Consider the following 27,795-nt stretch of genomic DNA (forward strand, 5'->3'; position numbering starts at 1 on the left):
TTAATTATTGGACAAGATAAGTACTTAGCAAATTTGGTACCTCTGACAACCTCTGATAACTGATTGTCGAGTAATTGTGCTACCTTTTAAAAGATTAAGTGATAGATTAAAAAACCTGCAAATACTGTATTTTTAAGTTTTAAAAACTGAGGTAAAATTTACAGTGAAATGCACAGATCTTAAGTTGGAGGCGTTTTAACAAAGGCTTAAGAAATCCACGTAACTGGGCACCCCAGCCAATAGAACATATCTGCCATCCCCCAAAGTTCCCTGGGGCCTCTTTCCAGTCACCTGCTCCCTAGAGGCCACCACTGTTCTGATTTCTATTACCACACACTGGTGTCGTCTGTTAAACGGTATATTTTGTGTAAAAGAAAAGCAAATGGTAAACTGTATTCACAAGGCAGTGTTTACTGAAAAACAAGCACAGCTGAGAAGGTGGAACGCTATCCTTCCAGCATTCTTTTAAAAAGACAACTTCAACACTTGCGAATTAAAGAGTTTTTTAGGTGTCATTTTTTAATTTAACCAGCTCTGGCTGCGGAGAAAGAACAACCGAAACGAAGACGCACTTTACCTGAACTGTTCTCTTTTGAGAATCCTCAAGGACATTTGGGAAACCCAGGTTTACAGCCCACCAGTTAGGCCACTCGGATGACTTACATTTGTGGTCCCCCAAAAGAAATGACTCCGGGTGAGAACTGATCGGATCGGAACGTGGGGAGACTGCGGCTCGCCCTGGGCCCCGGGCCGGCCCGCGGGCCGTGGGGGGGGGGTGCGTCCGGGCCCCGCCGGCCGCGCGCGCGGGGGAGGATGCGTTGCCCAGAGCGGGCGGGGCTGACTTCGCCCGCGGGCTGGGCCCCGCCCTCCGGGGCCGCCTTCCCCGCGCCGTCGGGGGCGGGGCCGGGCGGGGCCGCGAGGCGAGCGCTGCCGGCCTGGGCGAGCAGTCCCGGGACGCGGGATGCTCGGCGCGTCAGCTCGCGGCCCCTGAGGCCTCCCGCCCGCCTGCCTCTACGCTTCGCCGCCTCGCCCGCCCCGGCTCCGGCCCCTGCGCCCGCCAGTCCCGAGAGGTAGGAAGAGCCTGCCTGCCGGGCCCCCCCCACCGCCCCCTCGGGCACTGCTGTGCGGCGGGGGGTCCCCGGCGGCTCCGCGGGGTCGGACGGTGCCCCCCGGCCCCTGCCGGCCCCACCCTCCCCGCAGGCTGAGCGCGCAGGTGGCGCGGCAGCCTCTCCCTCGCGGTCGGGGGCTCAGCCTTCGCCCCCAGGGGAGACGCTTTAGAAAGCGTCCGTCTGCGCTTCTTGGTGTCCCGGCTCCGCAGGTGTTGCCGAGAGACGGGCTGCCCGCAGACTGGCGTTGAGCCCGAATGGCTGGGACCCTTGAAGGATGGCGGCTTGGAGTACTCCGCCGTTCAGAACAAGTTTGCCTCTTTCCGAAGAGAAATCCTTTCAGGGGTGCAAACTGTGAGGTTTAAGCCTTTCCAAAACGGTCCTCATTTAAGAGAGCGTTGTGCTGAGGACTTGGGCAGGGCTAGATTTCCAGGCATGAACTTGACTTGGGGGCCTTTGGGAAGTTGTGGAAGCGGGGAGCGTACAACCTCCTAGGGAAGCTGCATCCAATCCGTGGGACCAGGGCAGAGCCCACAGCACTGAACATACAAATACAGCCTGTTTACACGAGCTGCTTTGGAACTAGGGATTTCCTGCTAATAAATATTAGTAGTAGATAGATACACACGAGGGTGTGTTTGTCAGAAGAGACAAAATCACTTTGCTTCCTTTTGTTTTCCCTTTTATTTGATAAATCATCGGTCCCAATAGACTTTAGCTTAATTCCTTTAATTTTTCTGCAGCAATGAAGACACTGTAGGGATTTATCTTAGCCGGTTTCATCAAAAACATGGGATCTGAGCTTGGCGTGATGCCATTAGCCACTGAGAATATTCGCTACTTCTTACCCTCTAACTGATGCATTTGGATTTTTTTCTGCAAATGTTTATGTGTGCGAGTGCTATATAGAAGTATTTTTAAGTGTGCATAAAAGAGACCTAAGTTTTTATTTTCTCAAAACGATTCTCAAGCCAAACATTCTAAGTAGCCAGTCCTGGTATTGGGAACAACATGTTGGAAGAAAATAAGCAAACAAGGTGAAAAGAGGGAGAGGAAGGGAGGAAGGAAGGAAGGGATTCCCCCCCCTTTTTTTCCCCCAAATATAGTGCTTTTTACCCAGCATTCCATTGCATTGTGGGTTGCTCTGTTCAGGTCTTCAAATCAGTGATTGCGCTAGTAAAAATTAAGCATTTATTTTCAAAAGCTTAAGAATATTAAAAAAAATCCATATTATGATTTTTAAGGTAGGCTGGTTTATATTTCCACTCAGTTCTAAATACTGATTATCACACTATTCTGTGTTTTACTGGTCATTTTCATAAGACGAAAAATGTGTTATAATCACAAAATCGGTTGTGATTAGGAGCTTCTTTAAAAATTGGTTATCATGGAAAAGCAAGCAATTTGGGAGGAGCAAGTTCAACTTTTGGGAGCTAGGGAATGCTTACTTCTCCTTACTGTGGTTACTGAGATCAGAAACTCAAAAGGAAGCATTTTATTGCCCTAAGTGCCCACCCTTGCCTGGGAGATGCAGTGATGCTCATCTGCTGTGTTTGGCCACATTTCCCAGTCCAAGTTCAAGGAAAAGATTGGATCAAATCTATGCTTAATCCCAGCAAAAGGGAATTTTCTTTTTTTGTTGGGGAGCAGAGGGGAGGGACCCCCTAATCATCTGCCTAATTACACTTCAAATCTCTGCTTCCCTTTGAGGAAATAGTGTTTCCTTTGTTCAACCAACTCCCATTGAAGGAAAGCTAATAAAGACACATCAGTTTTCTTTCCATTGAATTTTTTATTATTTCCACAGTCCTTTTAATTCCATTAATTTTTGTCTTTTCTGAAGAGATGTAAGATACATATTTGGAATATAGTATCTTATTAAAATATATTAACTGTGGATAATGGGGGAATGTAAACATTAAGAAAATATATAGTTGGTTATGTTTAGTAGCCCATCACTTATTAGACTGTAGTATGAAAAAATTGGCAAGTACCTTGACTCTTATTCTACAGTCTAATAGTCTGTTCATATCAAAGCAAGTGCCTCCTCCCACAGATCATTCTGAGGCTCAGGCCAACAAGGTCTTTCCTGCCCTCTTAGGTGGTTTGGGAAGTTTGCTGCACGAAATCATTGATCTCCCAATGCATACTGACAGCAACAAGAATTGGAAAACTGACAGAAGATGATAATTGCTATTTATCTGTTTTCTCTTTAGAGTGCCCTAAACAAGGGAAGTCAGAGTCACATGGAGTTCACATTTAATTGTGATACTCTGGGTATTTTTTTGAAAGGTTTGCTAGTTTTGATATAGCTTCTAGGCATTAAGAAATGAAGCGATCCAGGTAACATACCACTTGTGCAAGAAAGGCGGTGGTTGTTACATCCGTTGGTAGAAGCGAGCCTGGTCTGTACAGCACAATGCAAAATGAAAATTTGGCAAAATTTTAGCAAATTGATTGGTGTGCAATGCCAAGCAGATAAACAGGTGAAAATGTGTTATCCAGATTGGCTCTTAGCTTTGATGAAATTCAGCAAAGAACAAACTCTCCACTTAAGCATGTGTTATGAAGATAAGAGGCTTGGTGTTTTGCAAAGATAATCTGGTGTTGAGCACCCCTGAATGTTCTTAACAGGTGCACTATAATGTAACAAAAGGGACACGTACAATTACAAATTACTTCCCCAGGCAAAATTAGTGTTCCCTATTTTCTTTTCAGTGGCACTTACAAAGTTTGACTTCTTAGAATGGTTTTGCCGTAGCATGATTACTATTTTATAAATCACATTGAACAGAGGCATCATTTTTTTGAGATTCTAATTTCAGGTGTTTTTGGGAAAAAAAAAAATTCACAGTTTGGATGTGAGAAAGGACATGAGGAGACCAAAGACCTGGGATTTTGCTGATCAGAATGAAACAAATGTTGAAAGACTTTTCAAATCTATTGTTGGTGGTACTCTGTGACTATGGTGAGTATTGTAAGTATACTTCATGCTATTAGCATCAAGGAAGAAACATAAATGTGAGGTTTATATAAATGCGTGGATGTTGATGACCCCGCAGGAAGGAAGCGGGGAGGCTCTACAGTGCAGTACCTTTTAAACTGAAATCCTTGCAGCCCTGGGTTCTCTTAAGGTTCTGTATGTATTGATTTCAATTTCCCTTTAAATATATTTTTAAGTCTTTTAAAAAAGAATAAAAATCAAGTCACTTTCATTTAAGCAAATTGGAGACAAACATGTCACGTTATGTTCTCTTTGACTGATTTCCTAGTAATTCAGTATTATACATTTAAACTCCACTCACACACACATGAAATGATTTTTTCTTATTGGGATTCTCTGTAAGAGTTCACTCTCCTGGAGAGTTTTGCTCTTAGAATATCTTTGGAGCCAGTCCAAAGTGCTTGCCAGTTGTATGCCTTAGACAAGGTTCTTGTTGACATCACAGGATTGTTGTGATGATGAAAGAAGAAAGGTGAGACACCTTGACTGAGCAAATAGTAGATGCTCACTGTTACTTTTATTCATTCAATTTGTTTCAAATAAAAATCGAGTTTCTTATTCAGAGAGATTTATGCAACTGCTGAACCAACAGATTCGACAATATAAAACTCGCTACTTTTCTTTTGATGATTGCCAGATATTTCAAAGACTTTTAAGCAGCTGACTGTATAAAAGTGGAAATTGTTTTCAAATAGATGAAGAAATGTGATCCAAGGGATAGAGAATCCTGGCTCGTGTGGTATTAGTGGTGCATCCACTTAAACGATCCAGAGTGTGCACTTGTTCATTTTGTCTGGTGAATCTCCTTCCTCAGCCTTTTCTTTTTAAAACGTTTATTCAAACAAGAAGATGCTTGATTTGCTGAAAATCAATCTGGGATTCAATGATCTTAATGTCATTTATCCCTATTTAAAAACAGATCACTCTGCATATAACAGCCTCAGACAAAAAATTATAAAAGGGTCCTTTGTTTCGTAATGATAAAGACATCAGAATTTGCCATTTACACAATCTGCAAAGATGTTTGTCGTAGTGGAAAGCAAATATCTTACTGGAGTATAAGAATAAAAGTTCAATGAGCATAAAATAGAACACAGAAGTTGAGTGTACATGCTGCTAATGGAAAAGGAAGTGTTTTCCTAGACCTGGGTTTTCCCCCCTTCTCCATTTGATATTGATCAAAATATACCATCAGCAGTTGTTGTTGTTTTTTAAGCAACATGCTTATATTGAGATACCAGTTACTTTAAATATACTAAAGGCAAAGGGAGAAGGGAATTGAAAGAGTAGAGAGAACTATACTGGTAGTAGCCAGAATGTGGTACACCCAAATTGCAGTTTTCTAAATGAGGATGTATTCTTGTCTATAAAAACAGGAGTACTGTAGTAAAGTACCAAGTTCTCTCTTCAGTATACACCTGCTGTCTGCACTGCTGGAACCCATCAGTTGCATCTTTTCTCCACTACTGTCTGGGCATGTGTGTCTTTTTCATTGATTGGCTGCCCATCAAATCAGAGTCTGCTCTGCCCCCTGACAACCCCTATCATCGAGGATAGCCTTTGTCAATTAACTAAGTGGTGTGTGGTCTCCATCTTAAAGTGCATCAAAAGCCATCCTGCCCCATGAGATTCAAATTAATCTGACCTTTGTTCGCAGTCTAACTTCTTCCTTGGGCTGCGTTGAGTGTTAGAGCCCCTTTGGTCACCTGTTTACAGAAAGGTGCCCAGTGGGCTCTGAACCAGGCACAGGCTCCCACAGAATCAGCTACCTTCCTCAACCTTGACTTGTCTCCCTCCAAAAGGGACTATCTCTCAGCTTCTGTTTCGACTAAAGGAAAAAAAAGAAAAAGAACTTTATTCTATTATGGTTTTCAAGCAAGTGGTGATCAAGCACTCAGGTCTATCCAAGTTTTATATATTTTATTTCGTCTCATCTTCAATAAGAAATGGGTGAAGTGCTGAGCTATTTAAAAAACAAAACCAAACTTCTATGTGCCAATATATCCATCTGCTGATTCTAATAATCATTAACTGAATACATGAAAGGGCATATTTAAAGATGATCAGCCCAAATAACACACTGAGGCCCTTTGGACATATATATGATATGGTATGATATGTGTATATTACATAAGATAATCATAGTAAGAACAATTAATACTACACATGTTATTTTTTAAGCCAAAAATGCCCTGCAGTGTCTTAAATCTAGAAAGTTTCTTATCCTAGCCATGGCCAGCTGATTGTTGCACTGCCAAATTCTGTCTCCTTTGATATGTATTTGGAAAGGGTTCAAAATAGAAACAAGGATTCTTGTGTGTCTGTGTTTTTTCCACTCTTTATTTCAGCTGCTCTGATGGGTCTCTTTTAAAAAGATATGATTGATCTTAACTGAGTGATACTTGTGGGCTTGTAGTCATCTATCACATCTAGGCTAGTCGTGGTTACTGTGATGTCATTAAAACTGCCAAGGACAAGCCTGGCTATGTCCTAAACATTCACTCTGTCCCTTGGGTGACCCGTGCGGAATAAAGTGTCAACATATCTTATTCATCTAAAAATTTCTGCTTCATACAAACCAACGGCACTGGTTCCATTTCTGGTGAAAATGCTTAAGTACTTGTCTTGAATATCAGAAAATGGTAACTTTGAAGTATACTTAGTGTCTTCCATTTTAAGTAATCAAGAGCAGTTTGTTTGGCATCATTTAAATCAAGTTTTCTCACTTCACTGTGCATCCATTTCCCCCAAATATCTAAACACCAGAATATGATTTTTGAAAAGATTTTATTTATTTGAGATAGTGAGAGAGCATGAGCAGGGGGGCAGAGGGAGAGGGAGAAGCAGGATCCCCACTGAGCGGGGAGCCCCATGTGAGACTCGATCCCAGGACCTAAGCGGAAGGTAGATGCTTAACCAGCTGAGCCACCCAAGTGCCCCCAGAATATGATTTAAAAAAAAAAAGATTTTATTTATTTATTTATTTGACAGCACAAGCAGAGGGAGAGGGAGAAGCAGGCTGCCCGCTGAGCAGAGAGCTCCACGCAATGAGGGGCCCAGGGCCAAAGGCAGACCCAGCCACCCAGGTGCCCCCAGAATATGATTTATTAAAAAAAAAAAAAACTCACCTGAGTGAATTTGAAGATCTAATTGGCTTTATTAAGCAATTCATGAATCGGGCAGCATCCCATCTAGCAAGCAGAGATGGCCTGAAGAGTTGTATAAAATGAAGGTTTTTATGGGAAGGAGGGTGGGGCAAGAAGTTATTAGCAAAAGAATAGAAAGGACTGTTTCAGGCCAGGATTTCTTCTCTGAGTGTGTGTGTGTGTGTGTGTGTGTGTGTGTGTTGGGGAGGTGTGGTGAGCAGGTTTTTTGTCATGGAGGTAACCTCACTAGTGCAGATCAGGAAATTTCAGATTGATTGTAGCAAGGCCACCTTCCTGGGTTAGGTTGAAACTAATTAAGTCTTGGTTTGCTGTCCTGGGGGGCAAATGTGCCCCGTCTGGGGCTTGTTTTCTTTTTAACAGATTAAAATGAGAAAAGTGAGGTATTGGATTTACATCTTGAGAATTGTCAGTTGTTATTCTTGCTTTATAGATTGTTCACTGCAGATGTGTTACATTGTAGAATGTGGTGCATTCAGGGTATTTATCAGAAAATGTTGTTTTACACATAACCACAAAAGCCGAAGATTCAGAGCCACTTGAGAATGGGAACAGCACAGGGCCCAGCTCCCAGGATCGGCACTCAGCATCATTCTACTTCCTCTTTGGCTGAGTTCAAACTCCTCTTATGTATAAAATGCTGTTTTCGGGGCGCCTGGGTGGCTCAGTCGGTTAAGCATCTGCCTTCGGCTCAGGTCATGATCCCAGGGTCCTGGGATTGAGACCCGGGTTGGGCTCCCTGCGCAGCGGGGAGTCTGCTTCTCTGTCTCCCTCTGCCCCCCTCCCCCCCAGCTCGTGTGCGCTCTCTCTCTCTCTGCTCTCTCTTTCAAATAAACAAGATCTTTTTTAAAAATGCTGTTTTCTTTGATATCACCGATAGTGCTGCTCAGAGATCTCTCTGTAAAACCAACTCTGCCCCTTTGATTTCAGTTCTTGGAGAAGCTGAACATCTCCTCTTGGGAAAGCCGGGCCATGTAGCGCTAAGCAACAGCGGAGTGTCTGTGGATTTCCAGTATTTCAGTGGTGCTAATGGGATGCTGAGGAATGTATCTATCCTGTTGCTGGAGGCCAACACCAATCAGACTGTGACCACCAAATACCTCCTGACCAACCAGTCCCAGGGCACACTCGAGTTTGAATGCTTCTACTTCAGGGAGGCTGGAGACTATTGGTTCACGATGACTCAGGAAGCGGCAGACAACAGCACTCCAGTGGGCTGGCGGGAGCAAAGTGCCTTTCTCAAGGTGGAATGGCCCGTCTTTCACATCACCTTGAATAGGACGTCCCAGGCGGCAGAAGGCACCTTCCAGGTGGGCCTTTTTACCAATCAGCCCCTGTGCTCCTTCCCGGTGGACCAGCCTGACATCTCGGTGGACGTGGTCTTTACCAATAGTCTGCCCGCGGCGAGAACAAGTCCAGGTCAGCCGCTGGAGATCAGAACCAGCAAGAGGACAGAACTCTCTCAAGGTCAGTGGGTTGAGTTTGGCTGTGCCCCTGTGGGGCCCGAAGCCTACGTCACGGTGGTGCTGAAGCTGCTTGGCCGAGACTCGGTCATTACCTCCACGGGACCCATTGACCTGGCCCAGAAATTTGGATACAAACTGGTGATGGCGCCAGAACTCACGTGTGAGTCCGGGGTGGAGGTCATGGTGCTCCCTCCACCATGCATCTTCGTCCAAGGAGTGATCACGGTCTTCAAGGAGGCCCCCAGACGCGCTGGGGAAAGGACCATTCAGCTGGCTGAAAACAGCCTGACCTTGGGAGAGAGGAGAACCGTATTCAACTGCACTTTGTTTGACATGGGGAGGAATAAATACTGCTTTGACTTTGGCGTTTCAAGCAGAAGCCATTTTTCCGCAAAGGAGAGGGAGTGCATGCTAATTCAGAGAAATATAGGTTGGTATTGAGATTTAAAAAAATTTTAAATCAAACTGATGCCTTCATGCAATCAAAATTATTCTTTTGAATTTAGGCAAACTTAATTTTCTGTGAACTGTACCATCATTTTTATGGTTCATTCCTCATAATGTCCCAAATGGCATTGTCATTCTTATCTGAAAAATGAGGAGTAATGGGAAGCAGGCCCAGCTCCCCGCTCACTTCCCTAGGTCTCAGTTTCCCTGTTAGTAAAACAGGGATAATAAGAGTATCTACCTCTGAGAGTTGTGAGAATTGAATGAAATACGTGTGCACAGTTCTCAGCATAGTGCCTGACGTAGAGGAAGCACCAATAAACCTTAGCTTTTGTTCCATTTTATCTTAGAAAGTTGTATTATTAGCAGAATTCAAAGCTAAATCTCAAATTGTATTTGGTTAACTTCTGGCTTCCTCTCGCTGAGCATGTCTCTTTCCTGTTACATCCTTCATTGCAGGAATGAGTTTCTTTAGAAATGAGATTTCAAAGCAAGATTTCTAAAAACTTCAAGTTCTAAATTCTTTGAGTAATGCCCTACCTAATCACAAAGAAGTGGGGTTATTACAATTCCATCCATGCCCCGGGCTCCTCGTTGCGTTTCTTTTCCTTTTCCTGGGTGCAAGCCTGGTCTTGGCAAGAAATTCATCTGGCAGAGATTGTCTGGTTTGCTTATATCTTCATCCCTGCTAAGCCCCAGGCCCCCTGAGGGCCCAAGCCTCTGACTGTCTTTGGAACCCCAAGTGTTTCTTGCTTCAGATTCACCCATCTCCTCACCTTAGAAGTCCATTTTGTTTGACTCTCTCCGCACCACCTAGTCTCTTCCCTGCTTGCACTTACCTCTCCATCCAGCCTAGATTCCATGGCCCATCCCTATCATCTCTCCTACCAATAGCCTAAACTCTGCCCTCTTGTCCTTCTGATGCACGAATCCAGCCATCTGCTGGCTGCCCACTGCATGGAAGCTGCATGAGAAGGTCACATCCAGGTGGACAGGAGCACCGTGAGTGGGTTATGGCTCCCCCCTCCACTGGACCCACCATGCTACCCGGACCAGCTCTGCTTCTGTTCTCTAGAACAGCTCCCCCCAGACCTCAACCCCTGCCCCCTTGGCTGACTCTCAGAGCTGCGTTTGTCTCTGGGCATACAGGGCAGCAGGCAGCCATCAGGAACGAGCTCCCTCAACCTCCCAGCAAAATGTCTGGAGGCTTGCAGCCATTGGTCTCCTTTGTTGTCACCATGGAAGAAGTGTCACTCCTCCAATGCAAGGTCAGCCTTCCCCTCCTCTGTGGATCCCAGTCCCTCTGCTCCTATCAGGAATCCTCTTAATCATTATCCCCTCTCTCTCCTCTGTCTCTGATGGTCCTTTTACTGGCTCATCCCCATCAGCTTTGAAATACCTAAAAATACCTTGATTCTGTGACATCCCCCTGAACCCTCATCTTGATTACACCCCACTCCCCTGGCCGTTCCTTCGTGGTCTCCCTTGCCTGCCAGTTCTACCACCTGGTCTCATCTGTTAACTGCTGGACTTCCACATCTTATACTAGATCCTCTTTTTTCCCTCTTCATGCACCTGCTAGGTGATCACCATCCTGAGACTGACGACTCCATATTGGCATCTCTCTCCAGCATCTAAGTGCTGCTACACAGCTATCCCCCTCACATGTCTCTTGGGCATCTCAGAGGAATTAGACTCATCATCTTACCCCCTCCACCTGCCCCTCAGTACAGGCCTTCACCACCATTTCATTGTTCAAACCAGAAGCCCAGGGGTCTTCCTCTTCTTCACCTCCTATAAATAATAAATCACCAAGTCCTATGGGTTTTGGTTCCTTGGTGTCTGACTCTTGGTTTAAACCTTCATCATTCCTTAGCTAACCTGTGGCAACAGATTCCTCATTGATTCCAGTCCCTGCCACCGTCCACTTCATTCCCTCACTGCAGGCAGAGGGATTATTTAAAATTCAGGTTAGCTGAGGCTGTTACCTCCTTAACACCTGTCAGTTACCTCACTTCATGAGGTAAAGACATGAAGATGAGAATCCACAGGACCCCCGATGGCCAGGCTGCCCAACCCACAGTCACAGTCTCTGAGCTGGAATTTCCACCTCCCTTCGCCTGGTTGACATTAACCTGTCCCCAAAGTCTCCACTTGGGTTACTCTTCCTTGACCCCAAACTAGCTAAATTCCCTTGCTGTAAGCTAGTATAGCATCCTTCATTCCTTTGTCATGGCATCAATCGTTTCTGTCATGCCTCATTACGAGTCTTTCTCCCCATGCCCCCCACCCTCATGCCCACCATCCCCCTGCCAGGGGGAGCTCATTTGGTGTGAAAAGCCAACTTGTGATATTTATTTGGCCCACTTAGGATGCCTGGCACATTAATAGGAGCCCAACACATGTTTTATTAAAGTGAAAATTGAATGCAAATGTGGCCAATCCAGGTATTAGTAAGAAAAATTGTATTAAACTAATTTAATCATTCAAGATAGATTTGCCTTTTCAAAAGAAATTACTTGTTAGAAAAAAATCTAATTGAATTTAGTGAAAACAAACCTAGGGAAATAAAGATATTGGGGGCCATTTGGGCCCAAAGATATTGGGCTCCCAAACATATTGGGAGCAAGAGGTATACTTTGTGTTTCTCCCAGCTATTGGGGTTTCCACAGATTCTTCTACTTGTCTAAAGACCTGAGTCCACCCCCCCACCCCAACACACACACAGCAGCAGGGACAAGACACGAGAGAGAGGCAGAGCAAAGGAGTGGTTCTTTGTGTTTCCAGGCTGAGGATGGTGAGGGGTTCCCTAGGGGCTGCAGCAACTAGACACAACTGAGCATCAAGGCTGGAAGCAGTGCTTGGAGGGGCTAATGCTCTAGGAGACCCCAGGAGAGTGACCACCCACAGTGGCTCTCACTCTAGCTTACCAAGACATTTATGCTAGCGAGGGGGACCTCAGTGCCGCCCTGTGTTTGAGTATAAACATTTCTGAATCTAGTTCTCTTTTCTTCATTTTCCACTTAAATTGACAGGTGACTTTTTTTTGGCAAATGGTATCATTCAGGGACCCCAGTGAACCCACCATGACCTGTGTCAGCCACCGCCTCCACTGGTTTCTTACTAGTTCCTTTTGAAAATGGAGTAATGTGTTTGTTATGTTTGTCTCTTTTTCCAAATATGTCTTCAGACCTTAAGATAGTATGTAAATAACAATTTACAGAAAATATATAATAGATGTTGCCACAAATGCTTATTTATGATCTTCATTTATGCTACTTAGTGTGAATGTTTATATTTTTCTCTGCGGAAATGTTAATGTATTTGGTAATAGGATGCTGCCTGAGATCCTGCCAGGGGAGGGTTAGTAATATATGGCACAGCACTTAACACCTTACAAAAAGAAATTGAGAATTCCTAAATTCTGAACACCTCTGCCCAAGGGTTTCAGACAAAATAAATTTAGGGCAAAACTTGATAATTTTTTAAAAGATTTTATTTATTTGTCAGGGAGAAAGAGAGAGCACAAGCAGGGGGAGCGGCAGGCAGAGGGAGAAGCAGGCTTCCCGAGCCCGATGTGGGGCTCGATCCCAGGACTCTGGGATCATGACCTGAGCTGAAGGCAGAAGCTTAACCAACTGAGCCACCCAGGCGTCCCCAAACTTGATAATTAGTGATAGAGGGTATGAAGTCATAGTCACATAGTTGTTTTTTTTACTTAGTTTTTTTTTGATAAATGAAAATTATATATATTATATAGTTTCCTTGATAATTGAAATTTTTAGACTGTCTTGTTTCTGTGATTAGATGGTCTTGTTTTTCCTTCATAATGACTGACTAGAGATTTTTACCAAGAACAGGAGAACTGTCAACCCTGTCAGTTCCTTTCTATTTGCATGTTGTGTATTATCTTTAATTCTCTGCCAGAATCTTTTTTTTTTTTTAAGATTTTATTTATTTATTTGACACAGAGAGAGCACACAAGCGGGGGGGAGCAGCAGGCAGAGAGAGGGGGGGAGCAGGCTCCCCGCTGAGCAGGGAGCCCGATGTGGGACTCCATCCCAGGACCCTGGGATCATGACCTGGGCCAAAGGCAAATGCTTAACTGTCTGAGCCACCCAGGCACCCCTCTGCCAGAGTCTTTTTACACCACTTGTCCACTTTGTGAGTTAGTTTACCTCAAACTGGAAAATATAATTTTAAAAATTCATATAAGCAGACCCTTAGATGTTTTAGTACTCCACAGTTCTCTGAAAGTGAATGAAACAGTAAACCCTTCCAAGAGTAAACTCTTCTTTTGGGATTCCTTAGGAATATCCTTTCAGGATATGTGACATAATGTGTGTGATCATCTGACATAATAAAGCTAATGTTTATATAGTGATTACTTTGTACCAGGCACTGTTCTAAGTGATTTACAAATATTAATCTGTTTAATCTTCATAACAACCTTTTGGGTTAGGTTTATTTTGTCACTTTTATAGGTGAAGAAATGGAGGCACAAAATTAAGTAATTTGCCCAAGGTCAATGATGGTTAAGTGGCTTAAACTACTGGTGGTTGATTGGCTTTTTCCATTATTCTATATTGCCTCCCATACAATCAACTGTCAATTCATGTATTAAACAATATAAAGCTTTTAGATTGAAAAAAGTTACAGTATTTCCTGCTCATCACACTGGCTTATCTTGTGCTCTAGTTTCTTGAGCAAGATGTCTTCCACGTGTGAATATTTCAGGGGCAGTATTCTTTCAGATAATCTTAAGGGGTGGAAACAAATCTCCCTTTTCCTATTCCAGAGAAATTTTGCTCATTCAGAATTAATATCCTCTATAGTAGTCTAAAAGGTATTTATCCTGGCTAAACAGGTTTGTTATGTAGTATGAGTGCATGTATGGACATTTAACCAGGACAAAACAAAACAGCTTTCATTCATGAAGTAAGAGTATTTTAAATATTGGTCATCTTGCTCTTCATTTCTAAAAAATGAACTACAGTTATCTAATAACTTTCCATTTGCCTAGTATTTCCCTCAAAGTTATTGGTAGAAATCTTCAGGGAACAGATAGAATTACTCAAGGTATTTTTAAAAATTTGCCTTATTAAATTTGTTAATTGCTTTGAGTGATTTCCTTTGTTTCCTGTTTGATTAATTTGGTTTAGAAATAAAAGGACATAAGGTGTAGCTTAAGTGATTATTTATTTTTTATTATTGATTGTCCTACAAGCCCTGATTTTACTTCCAAGGGAAAAAGACACAACATTTCAAAATGTAATTTTTGACATTAAGATTCATGCTGTCATTAAAACTTTGATTTTTTTTCTGGCCACTACTAATGGAATTTTTGTTTTTAGTCTGACAAATAATTTTCTATATATATTATATTTATGTAAAGTGAATAAGAGATGGGGCGCCTGGGTGGCTCAGTCGGTTAAGTGTCTGCCTTCGGCTCAGGTCATGATCCCAGGGTCCTGGGATCGAGCCCCGCATCGGGCTCTCTGTTAAACGGGAAGCCTGCTTCTCCCTCTCCCACTCCCCCTGCTTGTGTTCCCTCTCTCGCTGTGTCTCTCTCTGTCAAATAAATAAAGAAAATCTTTAAAAAAAAAAAAATAAGAGTTAAGAAAGAATAACAAAAAGATGTTTTAGCATTTGCAATTCTACCTTTTGTGGTCTTAAATATGAATATAAGGATAAACTATGTATTGACTTAATTTTCAATTTAGATTTCTCAGTAGTGGAATTCCCAGTAGTGGAATTCCCAGTAATTTTTCAAAAATAAATCACTAAACTTTAACTCAGAGACTTTCATATGAGAGTCCCAAAGCTTTGCAAGCATGGGGGACTTAGTGTCTGAATAGCTCTGAAGCTTAAGGACAAAGCTGGCTCATTGTTCTTCCATCTGAGGAGCTGCAGTGTGATCTGAAGACACAGAACCAATATTGTGTTCAGTTGGACCTCTGGATGGAACATAATTACTACACCTCAGTTGATGTTGGTCCAGGATAGTGGTTTGTAATGCTCCCACTCTTGTGAAAATCCCAGAGACTTTTAATTGCCATAAAGAACTCATATTCCATGACTCAGTCCAAAGATTGCACCACTTGGATTTCCTGAGAATGTATTTGCCCTATGTGTTCTCATTATGTTTTTGTTGTGCTTTCTATACCTTTGACTGTATCGAGTTTTCGTCCATAGAGGATAAAGAAAGACTTTTATACAGAAGGTGTTTTGGTGCCTAGGATTGGCATGACCTGGCTCTTGAGGTTGGATGGGTACTTATAGAGAAGGGTCTTAGGATAATTTTTTATAGGGAACTGTTTAATTATTCTATCTGGCAGTGATTATATATATGCTTGGAAGAGATGTTTGCATGTGTCAGTCAGTAATAACTGTTCTGGGAGTATTTTGTATGTATTTTGAAGTTCTGATGTTAGGTGCATCCCTATTTAGCGTTGTTAAGCTCCTTGCTAAATTGACCCTTTATCATCATATAATGTCCCTCTTTATCCCTGGTAGTATTTCTTGTTTTGCAGTTTACCTTGTCTGATATTAATATAGCTACTCCAGTTTTCTTTTAATTAATGTTCACAGGTGTAACTTCTCCCATCTGTTTACTTTTAACCTATTTGTGTATTTATATTTAAAGTAAGTTATTTTTATTAAAATTTTTTTAATTGAGTATAGTTGACACACAATGTTACATTAGTTTCAGATGTACAAATAGTGATTTAACTTCTCTATGTATTATGCTATGCTCACCACAAGTGTACCTACAGTCTGTCACCATACAATGCTATTACAATATCATTGACTATATTCTTCTCTATGCTGTGCCTTTTATTCCTGTGACTTATTCAGGTCATAACTGGAAGTCTGTATCTCCCACTTCCCTTCATCCATTTTTCCCATCCCACCACCCCTTTCCTTCTGGCAACCATCAGCTTGTTCTCTGTATTTATATGTCTGATTTTGCTTTTTGTTTGTTTATTCATTGGTGTTTTTTTTTTTTAGATTCCATAAATGAGTAAAATCATATGGTATTTGTCTTTCTCAGTCTGATTTATTTCACTTATCATAATGCCCTATAGGTCTATCCATGTTGTTGCAAATGGCAAGATCTCATCCTTTTTTGTAGCTGAATAATATTCCATTGTATGAGTGCGTGTGTGTGTGTGTGTGTACACGTACCCACCCCACATCTTCTTTATCTATTCAAACTATCAGTGGACACTTGGGTTACTTCCATATCTTGGGTATTGTAAATAATGCTGCAGTAAACATTGGAGTGCATATATCTTTTTGAATTAGTGTTTAAGTAAGTTTCTTTTAAAATAACATATAATTGGGTCATGCTTTTTTACCAATCTCACAATGTCTTTTAATTGGTGTGTTTAGATTATTTATATTTAGTGTAATCATTATATGGTTGGATTAAGATCTATCATCTTGGTAGTTTTATGTCTGTTCCATCTGTTCTTTGTTTCTTTTTCCTCTTATTTCTGCCTTCTTTTGTATTAATTGAATATTAATTCAATTTTAAGGTATAAACATTTATACCTTAAATATTTTTAGTGGTTTGTACCTTAAAATATTTTTTAGTGGTTGTCCTAGAGTTTACAGTATATATCTTTAATTTTTCTTGATCTACCTTTGAATAATAATATTTTGCTTCACATGTAGTATAAGGATCTTATTAACAGGACACTTCCAATCATTACTCCCATTCTTTGTGTGATTGTTTTCATAAATTTTACTTTATATATGCTATGAACACATAATACTACTTTTCTTTAGCAATTATATTTTAGAGCATTTAAAAATGAGAAAAAAATGAGTTTTATCTTTACCTTTATAAATGCTATTTTCAGCACTTTTCAATTCTTTGTACAGATGCAAGTTTTTTCCTGGTATCATATTCCTCTGCCTGAAGGATTTTCTTTTAACATTTCTTCTACTGAAGGTCTGCTGGTAATTAATTTTATTCATTTTCATTTGTCTAAAAAGTCTATGTCTCCTTAAATTTTGGAAATATTTTTACTAGATATAGAATTCTGGGTTGGTCATTCTTTCATTACTTTAGAAGTATTAGTCCATTATCCTTGGCTTGCATGACAAGTAGCCTGCTGTATTTCTCATCTTTATTCTTTTGTATGCAATATGTTTCCACCTTCCCTTCTGCCACAGCCTTCAAAGTTTTCTGTTTTTGGCTTTTAACAATTTAAATATAGTGTGTCTAATTTTTTGTTTATTTATTTTTTGTATTCTGCCTGTTGTTTTCTGAGCATCTTGATGTAGCTTAGTATCTTTCATTAATTTTGGAGAATTCTTGGTCATTATTTGATTCTCTTTTTCTCTTCTGGGATTCTAATAACATGAATGATAGACTACTTGATATTGTCCCCCAGCTCTTGGGTATTCTATTATGTTTTACTCACTCTTTCTTTTTGATCTTTGTATCTCAGTCTGAGTGATTTCTACTGACCTATATTCAAATTTACTCTTTATTTCCTGAGCTGTGTTGAGTCTACTGATGAGTGTTCTTCTAGAAGGCATTCTTCATCTTTGTTACCATGTTTTTCATTTCTAGCATTCCATTTACCTCTTCTCAGTTTACAACTCTAATGAAATTTTTCATCTGTTCATCTTGTTCACCTTTTCCACTAAATTCTTTAAGATTAATCATAGCTATTGTAACTTCTCTGTCTGATAGTTCCAATATCTGGGCCACATTAGAGTCTGGTTCTCTTGATTACTTTATCTCTTGATAGTTCTTTTTTTCCCCCTGCTTCTTTGTGTGTCTCATAATTTTTGGCTGAAAGTTGGACATCTTATTTAGAACTATAGACATCAATAAATAGTATTTATGTGGGGAAATGGGTATACCCTATTTTTGCTAGGCCTTTAGTGTGGGGATTGGGTCGATGTACTAAGGAATTAAGCTATGTTTGGGTTTGTGCTGTTGCTATGGCCATCCTCAGGACATGTCAGAGTTCAGAATTTTCTAATGTTACTTTGCAGTTAGGGTAGGAGATGGCTTGCCAGAGGGTTTTCCTCCATGCTTCTGTTGCACCCTCAGCTTCAGGCTTGAGCCTGCACAGGTTTTCACCTGTCACTCTTGCCCCTGCCCTAGCAGTAGGTTGTTGTTACTTGATACTTGGAAATTGTTAGCATGCTGCTGGGTAGGGGTTGGGTGATGGGAGCTGGAGAGCTTTTTCTTCTTCCAGCTCATCCTTAGTCTTAGACAAATGCTGTGCCTCCCTGAGTCTCAGAGTTGGGGACTTCTTGATGATCTTGCCCCTCTCCAGTGATAGAAGCTCTCTAATAGTCTGGTCCCAGTATATTTTCTGCTCCTCTCCAGGGGTGAAGGATTTCCTTCTTTTCCCATTCCCAAGCAGCACAGATTTCAATTGGTGCCCTTTGAGTGACAGGGCTTCTGCTTTGTCCCCAGTGGTTGAGGCTTTTGTTAGTAGAGCAGATGGGGAGAAGGATCCAGGTGAGGTTTGTGTCTTTCCCACAGTGCCATGCCTTCCATCCTCAGGACTCCACCACAAGGGAGGCTTTCTGCACCTACCCTTAGTCCTTCTTGTGAGCATTTGGGGGTATCCATGAAGAAGAGCCCACAAGTGGATACAAATTCCCATTGGGTTTGTGGCTCCCAGGGATTCTATATTCTCATGCTAGCCCACACTTGGCTTCTGGCAGTTCATTACATTTTTAGATGACTTCTCACCAGCTTGTATGAGGTCTGGTGTCTATCCCAGGAAGCAGTGTTTGCATCCTGTCTTTCCTTAGAGGAGTCTGTCTTTCCTTATATTTCAGGCCATTTGGTTGCCCTGTGACCTTTGCTCTCTGATGGGTTCCAAAAAAGTTTAACATTTTGTAAATTATACAGCTTTCCTTTGTTTTAAGGGTTGTTAAACACTCTTTCCAGCTTTCCACATCTTTGGGAATGTTTTTATTTACTGACTTTGAGGCCTGAGATTTGAGTTTGCTGCTTCATTTGGGTGCAGTTAAATTCTGATTCTCAAATGAACTAGCATTAAAAGCATGGCTACTGTCCTTGCAGAAACCTGGGGACTGTGGCAGCCGTGGAGCCAGTGTAGTACCACGTGTGGGGATGGTGTCAGAGAGCGACGCCGCGTGTGCCTGACTTCCTTCCCCTCCAGACCTGGCTGCCCTGGAATGTCCTCGGAGACCTCCCTGTGTTCCCTGGAGGAGTGTGCTGGTAGGTATCCTTCTTTCTTCGGGAGTCTTTCCCCAGAGGGACTGTTGAACCTAGGCCTGCCTGAAAATCACCAACCTGAATTCAGAGGTGGACTCATCGACACTCTATTATTGCTGCTGGCTTTACTAAGGCTGTATTCATTAGTGTGTCTCTGACTGGGAGTAGCTTGTCAGTGAGATGACAGGGGATTGAACACTGTGGAAGATAGTGAAATGACAAGCAAATTATCTAAATTGAAGATTCAGACATATGAAATCATTTTTAAAAATACAAAAACAGGAGGGATGATCATTTCCTCCTAAGATATTTTTGATTTTCTTTTGTTTTCTTATTTATCCTTCCTTTACTTCTCCCCACAAAAATTGCAGAAGAATATCTCATCATGTCAGAGAAGGCTGAGGGGATCACATAGACCATTATTTGTCAAAATGGGGCAAGTTACCCTATCTTATCCCCTGAATGGCCCTATGTTTATTCTTTATTACCTCTACCTAGGAGGAGAAGGTGGGGAGATTTCTTGTCATCATCTAGACACTGGCCTTTCCTTCATCCTTTCAACATCTTGAAGGCACTTAGTAGGTGCTCCATGGTATTTGATGTAAATGGTTTGTAGATGTGATGCTGACATGGCTTAGTTATGTTTGCTTCAGCTTTTGGATTTGAATTCCGTTCATTTGCTACAGGTTACAGTAATAACAATCCTTGCTCTGCCCACATACCATCTCACTTACTGATCTATAGCCAATCTCCGATTTAATTTGCCTGCCTTTGCTCTGGTCCTGACCCTTAGATAAAGTACTCTGTCCAGTCCTGACTTCTTCCACTCTCCAATTCCAGGTTAGAAAACCATCCCTCGTTCCTTGTCCCTTGGGATCTAGAGGATTTAGATGGTTTTTTGTGTTTGGATCTCAGAGCATTTTTAGCCAAAACCACCTGGCAACAACACCTTGGCCAGTGTTCCCACCTGTGACCTTAGAAATTCATTCTTACTATCTCATTTTTCCAGCCAGTGCTGTAGGCCTTGTTCCCTTTATTCCAGCATCCTGAGGGTGTTCTTTCTTCTGTTTTTCCTCAGACTTAGGCTCTTCTGCTAGCCCTCAGTCTGCCCCTCTTCTTTCATAATCCGTTGGCCACACTCTGAATCTATTCTTTCTCTAGTTATATCTCATATGATTTTCTAAGGCTCTCTTCTCTGTCTACTCTTTCTTTATAAGTCCCCTTCACATTCAAGCTCCTTTCTTGGGTATAACTATCTTCAAATATACCTATTCCTCTTAATTCTGGGATGGCATGTTGTGTTAGGATATTCCATCTAGAGTTCCATAGTGACTGAAAGAATGAATGAATGAACTCAAATAAATTTAAAGTCAATTGTCACTGGGTTCTACTGCTCCTTTACAAGTAACAACAATATCAACCATTTATTGACCATCTGCTATGTGCCAGCACTTTAAATACATTATCTCACTTATTTGGGACTCTGTAGCATAGAGAGGGTAACTGACCTGCCCAAGATGAAAAAGCTAGAAAGCAGAGGACTAAATCTGACCCATATAAGCTACCTATCTTGAAAACCTTGCCTTTCTACACAGGCCAGTCTAGCTTTCTGGAAGCATCAAAAACCTAGAATTCGTAATCATTTTTTAAAAGATTTTTCTTTATTTATTTGACAGAAAGAGAGAAAGAGAGTGAGCACAAGCAGGGGGAGCAGCAGGCGGAGGGAGAGGGAGAAGTAGATTCTCTGCTGAGCAGGGAGCCAGATGCGGGGCTCAATCCCATGACCCTGGGATCATGACCTGAGCTGAAGGCAGATGCTTAATTGACTGAGCCACCCAAGTACCCCATGGAATTAGTAATAATTTTTGAGGATATGTGAAATTATTTCATGTTCTTATGTTTTAATTAATATTGGGTGGGAACTAGAAATTTATATATTATAAAATAGCAAAAAGAGTAAGGGCTATAGGCACCCCTACTTCTACTATAAGTGGTCCTCAGATAAATGCTTATGTGGATAAAAATGATCATTTCCTCCAAGTGTTCTTCTTCCTATTGAGCCTATTTCATACTCCTTGGAAATGTAAAGATCCGTTCGCAGGCTGCTTAACATCAAGAAATCTCCCTCACTTCAGGTGAAAGAGGGAGTAGATGAGGCAGAGAGGGCTGAGGTCAGCAGCTCTTGGGCTTTTCTCCCGCCATGGTTTTAAAGGGAGCCAGCCACAGTCAAAGATAATAGCTAATTAAAGAGATCCATGAGGTGCAATTGCATTGCTGCTCCCCACGGACATAAATAGCCACTGCACATGAAAGAAGTGATAAATCAGTAAACAAGTCTTTCATCATGCAACTGTGTTCACTTGGTTGAGACTTTAGAGTTTTGTTGGGCTTTGAAAGGATGTTTTTGCATCAACATCAAGTTCTATGTTAGTTTGACCATCTTGTTCAAACATGAGAGTGGGAGGATCTGTTGCCATTGTGCCCACATTCCATCTGGCTGGGATATTGATCATTTTGCTATTACCTTTTTAAATGAATTAACCTAACATTTATCGGATACCAACTATGTGTAAATTACTGTGACTGGGGTTAGGAATATGTAGATAAGACACGTTCCTGTCTGGAAGGTGCTTATGATATAGTAGCTCAGCAGACACATAAATAGGCATTATAATCAGTACAGTGTAGAGCCTGCAGTGAGAAAGGTATCCACAGCTTGCTATGGAAACTTGCAGGGGTGAACATTCATGCTGGGAACACCTCCTTTCTTGGAGGTGGTGATATTTGAGCTAAAGTTTGAGAGCTGAGTAGGTGCCACCCAGGTGAGCTAAGTGAGAAAGGGAATTTTAGCAAAGGGAGCAATGGATGAAAGCATGGAAGAAGATGGCACATTAAGAGACCCAGAGAACTGAAATTAGTTTAATGTATCTAAAGCATAATGTGCCAGGAAGAAGTGGTAAAAATGAACCTGAACAGGTGGGCAGGAGTCAGATCCTGAGGGGCCTTGAAGGTTTGGCCTGTATTTCAGAGGGATCTCTCCCAGCTGTAGTTGGAGAAAAAATCAGAAGGGGTAGGACTGGCAGCAGCAAAGCCCGTTAAGAGTTTTTCAGTAACCCAGGTGAAAAATGAAATGATGGCAGTGAGAATGTAGAGGAGAGAAGGACTCAAAGACTTTGATATGGTGAGCGATGAAGAGGGAAACATCAAGGGTGAAAACCAGGATTCTAGTACTGGCAACTGCATGAACACTGGTGCCATTTCCTTGAGACTGGACATATTGGATGAGGCACAGATTCTAGGGGAAAGGTGATGAGTCTTGGGCATGTGGAGGTGAAGGTGTTGATAGGACATAAGTGGAGAGAGCAGAGCTGATGGATCCAGGTTGAGATCTACATCTCCTTGCTCCAAAATTCATGTTCTTCTCTCCAAAGTGAGTACTATCATTGAAACCAAGAAGAGAAAAAGTCGCAGAAAGTGTTGGGCAGTAGCCTATACGGCAGAGGTCAAGGAATATCAGGACGAAACTTCCTTGAATTTAGCTCTTAGCTGATTAATGACATTGGCAGAAGCTGTTTCACTGGAATCCTGGAGGCAGGTTGCAGGAGTCAGAGGTGATGATGTGGAAGCAGTAAGTCAGCAAATGTAGACTCCTCTTTCTGTAAGCCTGGCTGAGAAGACCAGGAACAAGATATGAGAATTCTAGAAAGTTCTTTTTAAAGAAGAACTTGAGTATGTTTCTGTGGAGCTGCATAGGGGAGAAGCTGGAGGTAATTGGTACAGAGAGTTGATCCCCTCGGAGAAGGGTGACCTAGAGAGCACTTGGTGGACTCACCTTTATAGGAAGATATTTCTCCCACTAATTCCATAGTGAAAGAAGTGAAGAGAAGTGCGGCTGCTCCTAAGTTTATGGGGGAGAAGACAGCAGAAGAAGCTGGAGGAGGGGTATACTTGCCTGATAGCTTCTATTTTTTTGTGATCCAGTGGAATTCTGAGGAAGAGGGTAGTAAGGTGCTTAGGGAAAGTGGTGAAACTTGTAGGGGATGGAAGAGCGAGTTACTTAGGAACCCGTGGAAGGATTTGCAGGGAGTCGAGATTGGGGGCTGTCAGTATACAGAGGTGGTAGCCTGCGTGGGGGTATTATTTTCTCCACCAGTGCTCAGGGCCTGGGTGCAGCAGCTGATAATTCACATGTCTTGGTTTATCTAGGGATGGACTTTTGCTGTAGAGCGGGGAAAGTGGTGTGTCTCAGTACTAGAGGTCAGAGAGTTGAGGTTATTGGCAGGAGAATGGTTTATGTGATGGATCATGAGTGTAGGGAGAGAAGTGAGGCCAGGAGTTGGCTGGCAGATGGGGAGAAAATGAAGGGGTTGGGGAATCAAAAGTTGCAGTGAGGTTGAAAACCTAGCGAAATAATGATGAGTAAGTGAGAGGGGAGGATACAGCTCAAAAGTGAGCTATGAAGTTGAAGATTTCTGAAGAGGAGCAGCTGCAGACAATGGGAAGGTATGATATGTTGGATGGACAGTGACGTTGCCCAGATAGGCTCTTTAGGGGATGGTGAGGAAGACTGAGACCCAGGTGCTAGTGACTGATGGCCGCCATGAGGTTGGGAAATGACAATGTTGAGGGGGGGAGGGTGGTCTGGGTAGATAGCATGGGTATCAAAAGAGTAGAAGACACCTTAGATATCACCCTTAGCAACATATTTATGGATATGTTTCCTGAGGCAAGGGAAACAAAAGCAAAAAACAATTGGGACTACACCCAAATAAAAAGTTTTTGCATAGCAGAGGAAACTGTCAACAACACAAAAGGGCAACCTACTGAACGAAAGAAGATACTTGCAAATGATACGTCCAATAAGGGGTTAATACCCCCAAAATATAAAGAACTTTTACAACTCAACACCAAACAAGCAATCCAATTAAAAATGGACAGAGGATATGAATAGACATTTTTCCAGAGAAGACATACAGATGGCCAACAGGCCCATGCAAAAATGTTCAGCGTCACTAATCATCAGGGAAATGCAAATAAAAACCACAATGAGATATCACCTCACAGTAGTCAGAATGTCTAGTATGAAAAAGACAAGAAATTATGAGCGCTGGTGAGGACGTAGAGAAAAGAGAACCTTTGTGCACTGTTGGTGGGAATGTAAATTGGTGCAACCACTGCAGAAAACAGTATGGAAGTTCTTCAAAAAATTAAAAATGGAAATACCATATGGTCTAGTAATCCGCTACTGGGTATTTGCCCCCCCCAAAAATGAAAACACTAATCCTAAAAGATATATGCACCCTTATGCTTATTGCAGCATCATTTACAATAGCCAAGATACGTAAGCAGCCCAAGTGCCCATCAATAGATGAATGGATAAAGAAGAGATGGTGTAAATATACAATGGAATATTACTCAGCCATAAAAAGGATGAGATCTTGCCATTTGTAACAACACAGATGGACCTAGAGGGCATTATGCTAAGTGAAGTAAGTCAGACAGAGAAAGACAAATACCATATGATTTCATTTATTTGTGGAATCTAAAAAAACCAAACTAACAAAAAACAGACTCTTAAACACAGAGAACAAACCAGTGGTTGCCTGAAGGAGGTGGGTGGGGTGGATGGGCAAAATAAAGGAGATTAAGAGGTATAAACTTATAAAATAAGTAAGTCACAGAGATGCAATAGGGAATATATAGAGTAGAAACAGCATAGGGAATATATATATATATACATATTTGTTAAAAGAGTAGAATTTTTATATGGAGGTGAAAGAGTTAGTTGAAAATGGCAATCAGGAATGAAGAGAGTGAGGAACACTCCCTGCTGCTGGTCCTGTTTGCTTATAAACAAAGTATGTATCACAGCTTCCACCCAAGACAGTGGGCAGTGCGAGGATGGGTCAGGGACATGACACACAGAACTGGTGCTGGTAAGACTGTGCAGAAAAAAGGGACAGGACAGGTGACTGGAAGGGCTTGAAGAGTGGACAGTGACAAGGAGAAAAGAGAGGTTGAGGGTGGTGGCATTAGCTGGTCTCAGGTTCCCAGGTATTTCAGTGGCAGTGCCGGCTGAGGCCCCAGGTGACGTCTGAGGCTTGGTGAAACAATTTGATGACCCCGGAACAAACCGGTTGGAGAGAGCAGGGAAGAAAAAGACAAACCAACGTCCCTTGGAAGGAAGCAAGGGGAGTGGACAGCTGGAAACCAAAGAGTGAGAAGCAGAGGCTTCAACCCCTCAGGAAAGACAGTTCCTGGATATTAGAAGGGAAATGTGAGTTGTATTACATTGCCTAAAGACTGATTTTGACCAATTAATTTCTCAAGATATAAAATGTAGGTAACAACCTACCCGAATTATTTTGCATGGCAGGTTTTATTCTTGGCAAGAATTTCCCGATGTGCATCCCAAAGGTACCTTTAACTGCAGATATCCCGTGTTTACCTTATCTTAAGCAAAAACCTTGATTTTTGCCTGGAAACTTTGCTTATGCTGCTGCTTTGTGGGACATCTGAGACCCGTGTCAGCAGGAGCTGGTGAGCCCAGGAGTCCCCCTGGTTGTGGCTCACCTCTCTGTGGGCCCTGTGTTTTGGTCTGGCTGAAGCTGCCAGCAGGCACGCGTGTGTAAGGCCAGAAATCCTTTCTTGAACTGCTAGAGAATCAGAGCCAGCCACTCCGAACCCTAACACCGCGCAGAGAGACCATATAGAGAACACACCTTTGTTCTTCCTTTTCTCGTAGCTTTCCAGCCATCCAGCGCGTCTCCTCTTCCGCCCCAGGGTCCGGGGAAGTCCAACAACATCGTGACCGTCACTGGGATTTCGCTGTGCTTGTTCATCATCGTCGCCACCGTCCTCATCACGCTGTGGCGGAAGTTCGGCCGCGCCCCCAAATGCAGCACGCCGGCTCGACACAACTCCATCCACTCCCCCGGCTTCCGGAAGAACTCGGACGAGGAGAACATCTGCGAGCTGAGCGAGCAGCGCGGGAGCTTCTCGGACGCGGGCGACGGGCCCGCGGGGCGCCCCGGGGACGCGGGCATCCCCCTGACGTACAGGCGCAGCGGGCCGGTGTCCCCGGAGGACGACGCCTCGGGCAGTGAGAGCGTGCAGTCCAACGCCCAGAAGATCATCCCCCCGCTGTTCAGCTACCGCCTCGCCCAGCAGCAGCTGAAGGAGATGAAGAAGAAGGGCCTGACGGAAACCACCAAGGTGTACCACGTGTCTCAGAGCCCCCTGACGGACACGGCCATCGACGCGGCCGCCGTCCCCGCCCTGGACGTGGAGGGCCCCGAAGAGGCTGCCGCCAGCAGGTTCCGGATCAAATCCCCGTTCCTGGAGCAGCCAGCCGTGGGTGCCGCGGCCAGGCCCCCCTGCAGGCTGGACCTCCCCGTCTGTCGCGCCGGCGGTGCCGCCAGCCCCAGCCAGACGGCGATCCGCAAGTCGGCCCTGAGGCACGTGGGCGGCAGAGGGGCGCCGCCGGAGAGGAGCCACCCCAGGGGCCCCCACTTCAGGAGGACAGCGAGCTTTCACGAAGCCAAGCAGGCCCGGCCGTTCCGGGAGAGGAGCCTGTCCACCCTGAGTCCCCGGCAGGCTCCGGCCTACAGTTCCAGGACGCGGACCTGGGACCAGGCGGAAGACCGATTTCGGCCTCAGAGTCGAGGCGCTGCCGCGTTTCCTGAGAAACCGGACCATTCCCAAGGGGCAGGTGCAGCCAGGGGTCCACTAAGCCCTCCCCCTAAATCCCACACCCTGGGGCAGCCCGCGAGGAAACCAGACCTCGGGGACTGCCAGGCAGGATTCGTGGCGGGAGGTGAGAGAGCGGAGCCTCCCAGAGCTCGGAGGGGCCCGTCCCCCAGTCACAGGAGTGTCCCAAGGAAGCAGCCGTCCCCCACGGCCCCCAAAGAGAGCTACCAGAGGGTCAGCCCTCTGAGCCCTTCTCAGTGTAGAAAAGACAAGTGTCAGAGCTTCCCAGCCCACCCCGAGTTCGCCTTCTATGACAATACATCCTTCGGCCTCACTGAGGCAGAGCAGAGGATGCTGGACCTCCCCGGCTATTTTGGGTCAAATGAAGAGGATGAAACCACAAGTACACTCAGTGTGGAGAAGCTGGTCATCTAGACCCAGATCAGCCTGAGACTTCGCACAACTGGGGTCCTTTGCCCAGCTCCTGGTATCAGCTGCTCACAGTGTTCTGTGGACTGAATTATGTAGCTATTTGTACATTAGGATTGGGTGGGGAGGAGGTAACTAAAGTGTGTGTATGTGTTTTAATTCATAAGGAAGAAGTTACTTATCCTGAACTTTCCCCTTTGTTATCCCAGTTCTCTTGGCTTATTACTAATAAGTACAATAATAAAATTTAAACAAGAGTGAAATAGGG

General features: G+C 43.3%; 1 protein-coding gene across 2 annotated transcripts; it reads left to right on the top strand.

Moving 5' to 3' along the window:
• Positions 1–922: 922 nt before the first annotated feature.
• THSD1 (thrombospondin type 1 domain containing 1) lies at positions 923–27,790 on the top strand. Of its 2 annotated transcripts, XM_035003484.1 has the most exons (5): positions 923–1,070; positions 3,932–4,074; positions 8,205–9,170; positions 19,254–19,412; positions 26,155–27,790. In XM_035003484.1, the coding sequence occupies exons 2-5, from the start codon at positions 4,017–4,019 to the stop codon at positions 27,531–27,533; spliced, it is 2,562 nt and encodes an 853-aa protein (XP_034859375.1). In that variant the 5' UTR covers positions 923–1,070; positions 3,932–4,016; the 3' UTR covers positions 27,534–27,790. The 2 variants fall into 2 exon arrangements, with proteins under 2 accessions (XP_034859375.1, XP_034859376.1); XM_035003485.1 differs by lacking the exons at positions 923–1,070; positions 19,254–19,412 and having other exon boundaries at positions 1,220–4,074.
• Positions 27,791–27,795: the final 5 nt, after the last annotated feature.

This window comes from Mirounga leonina, unplaced genomic scaffold, assembly GCF_011800145.1.
Source record: "Mirounga leonina isolate KUSES-001 unplaced genomic scaffold, KU_Mleo_1.0 Mir_127, whole genome shotgun sequence".
Taxonomy (NCBI): Eukaryota; Metazoa; Chordata; class Mammalia; order Carnivora; family Phocidae; genus Mirounga; species Mirounga leonina.

Bases quoted from the DNA above. Each gene is read 5' to 3' on its own strand.
- THSD1 (XM_035003484.1), top strand. From the start codon at position 4,017: ATGAAACAAATGTTGAAAGACTTTTCAAATCTATTGTTGGTGGTACTC. The intron at 4,075-8,204 runs GTGAGTATTGTA...CTTTGATTTCAG, and splicing joins GGTGGTACTCTGTGACTATG to TTCTTGGAGAAGCTGAACAT. The intron at 9,171-19,253 runs GTTGGTATTGAG...CTGTCCTTGCAG, and splicing joins GCTAATTCAGAGAAATATAG to AAACCTGGGGACTGTGGCAG.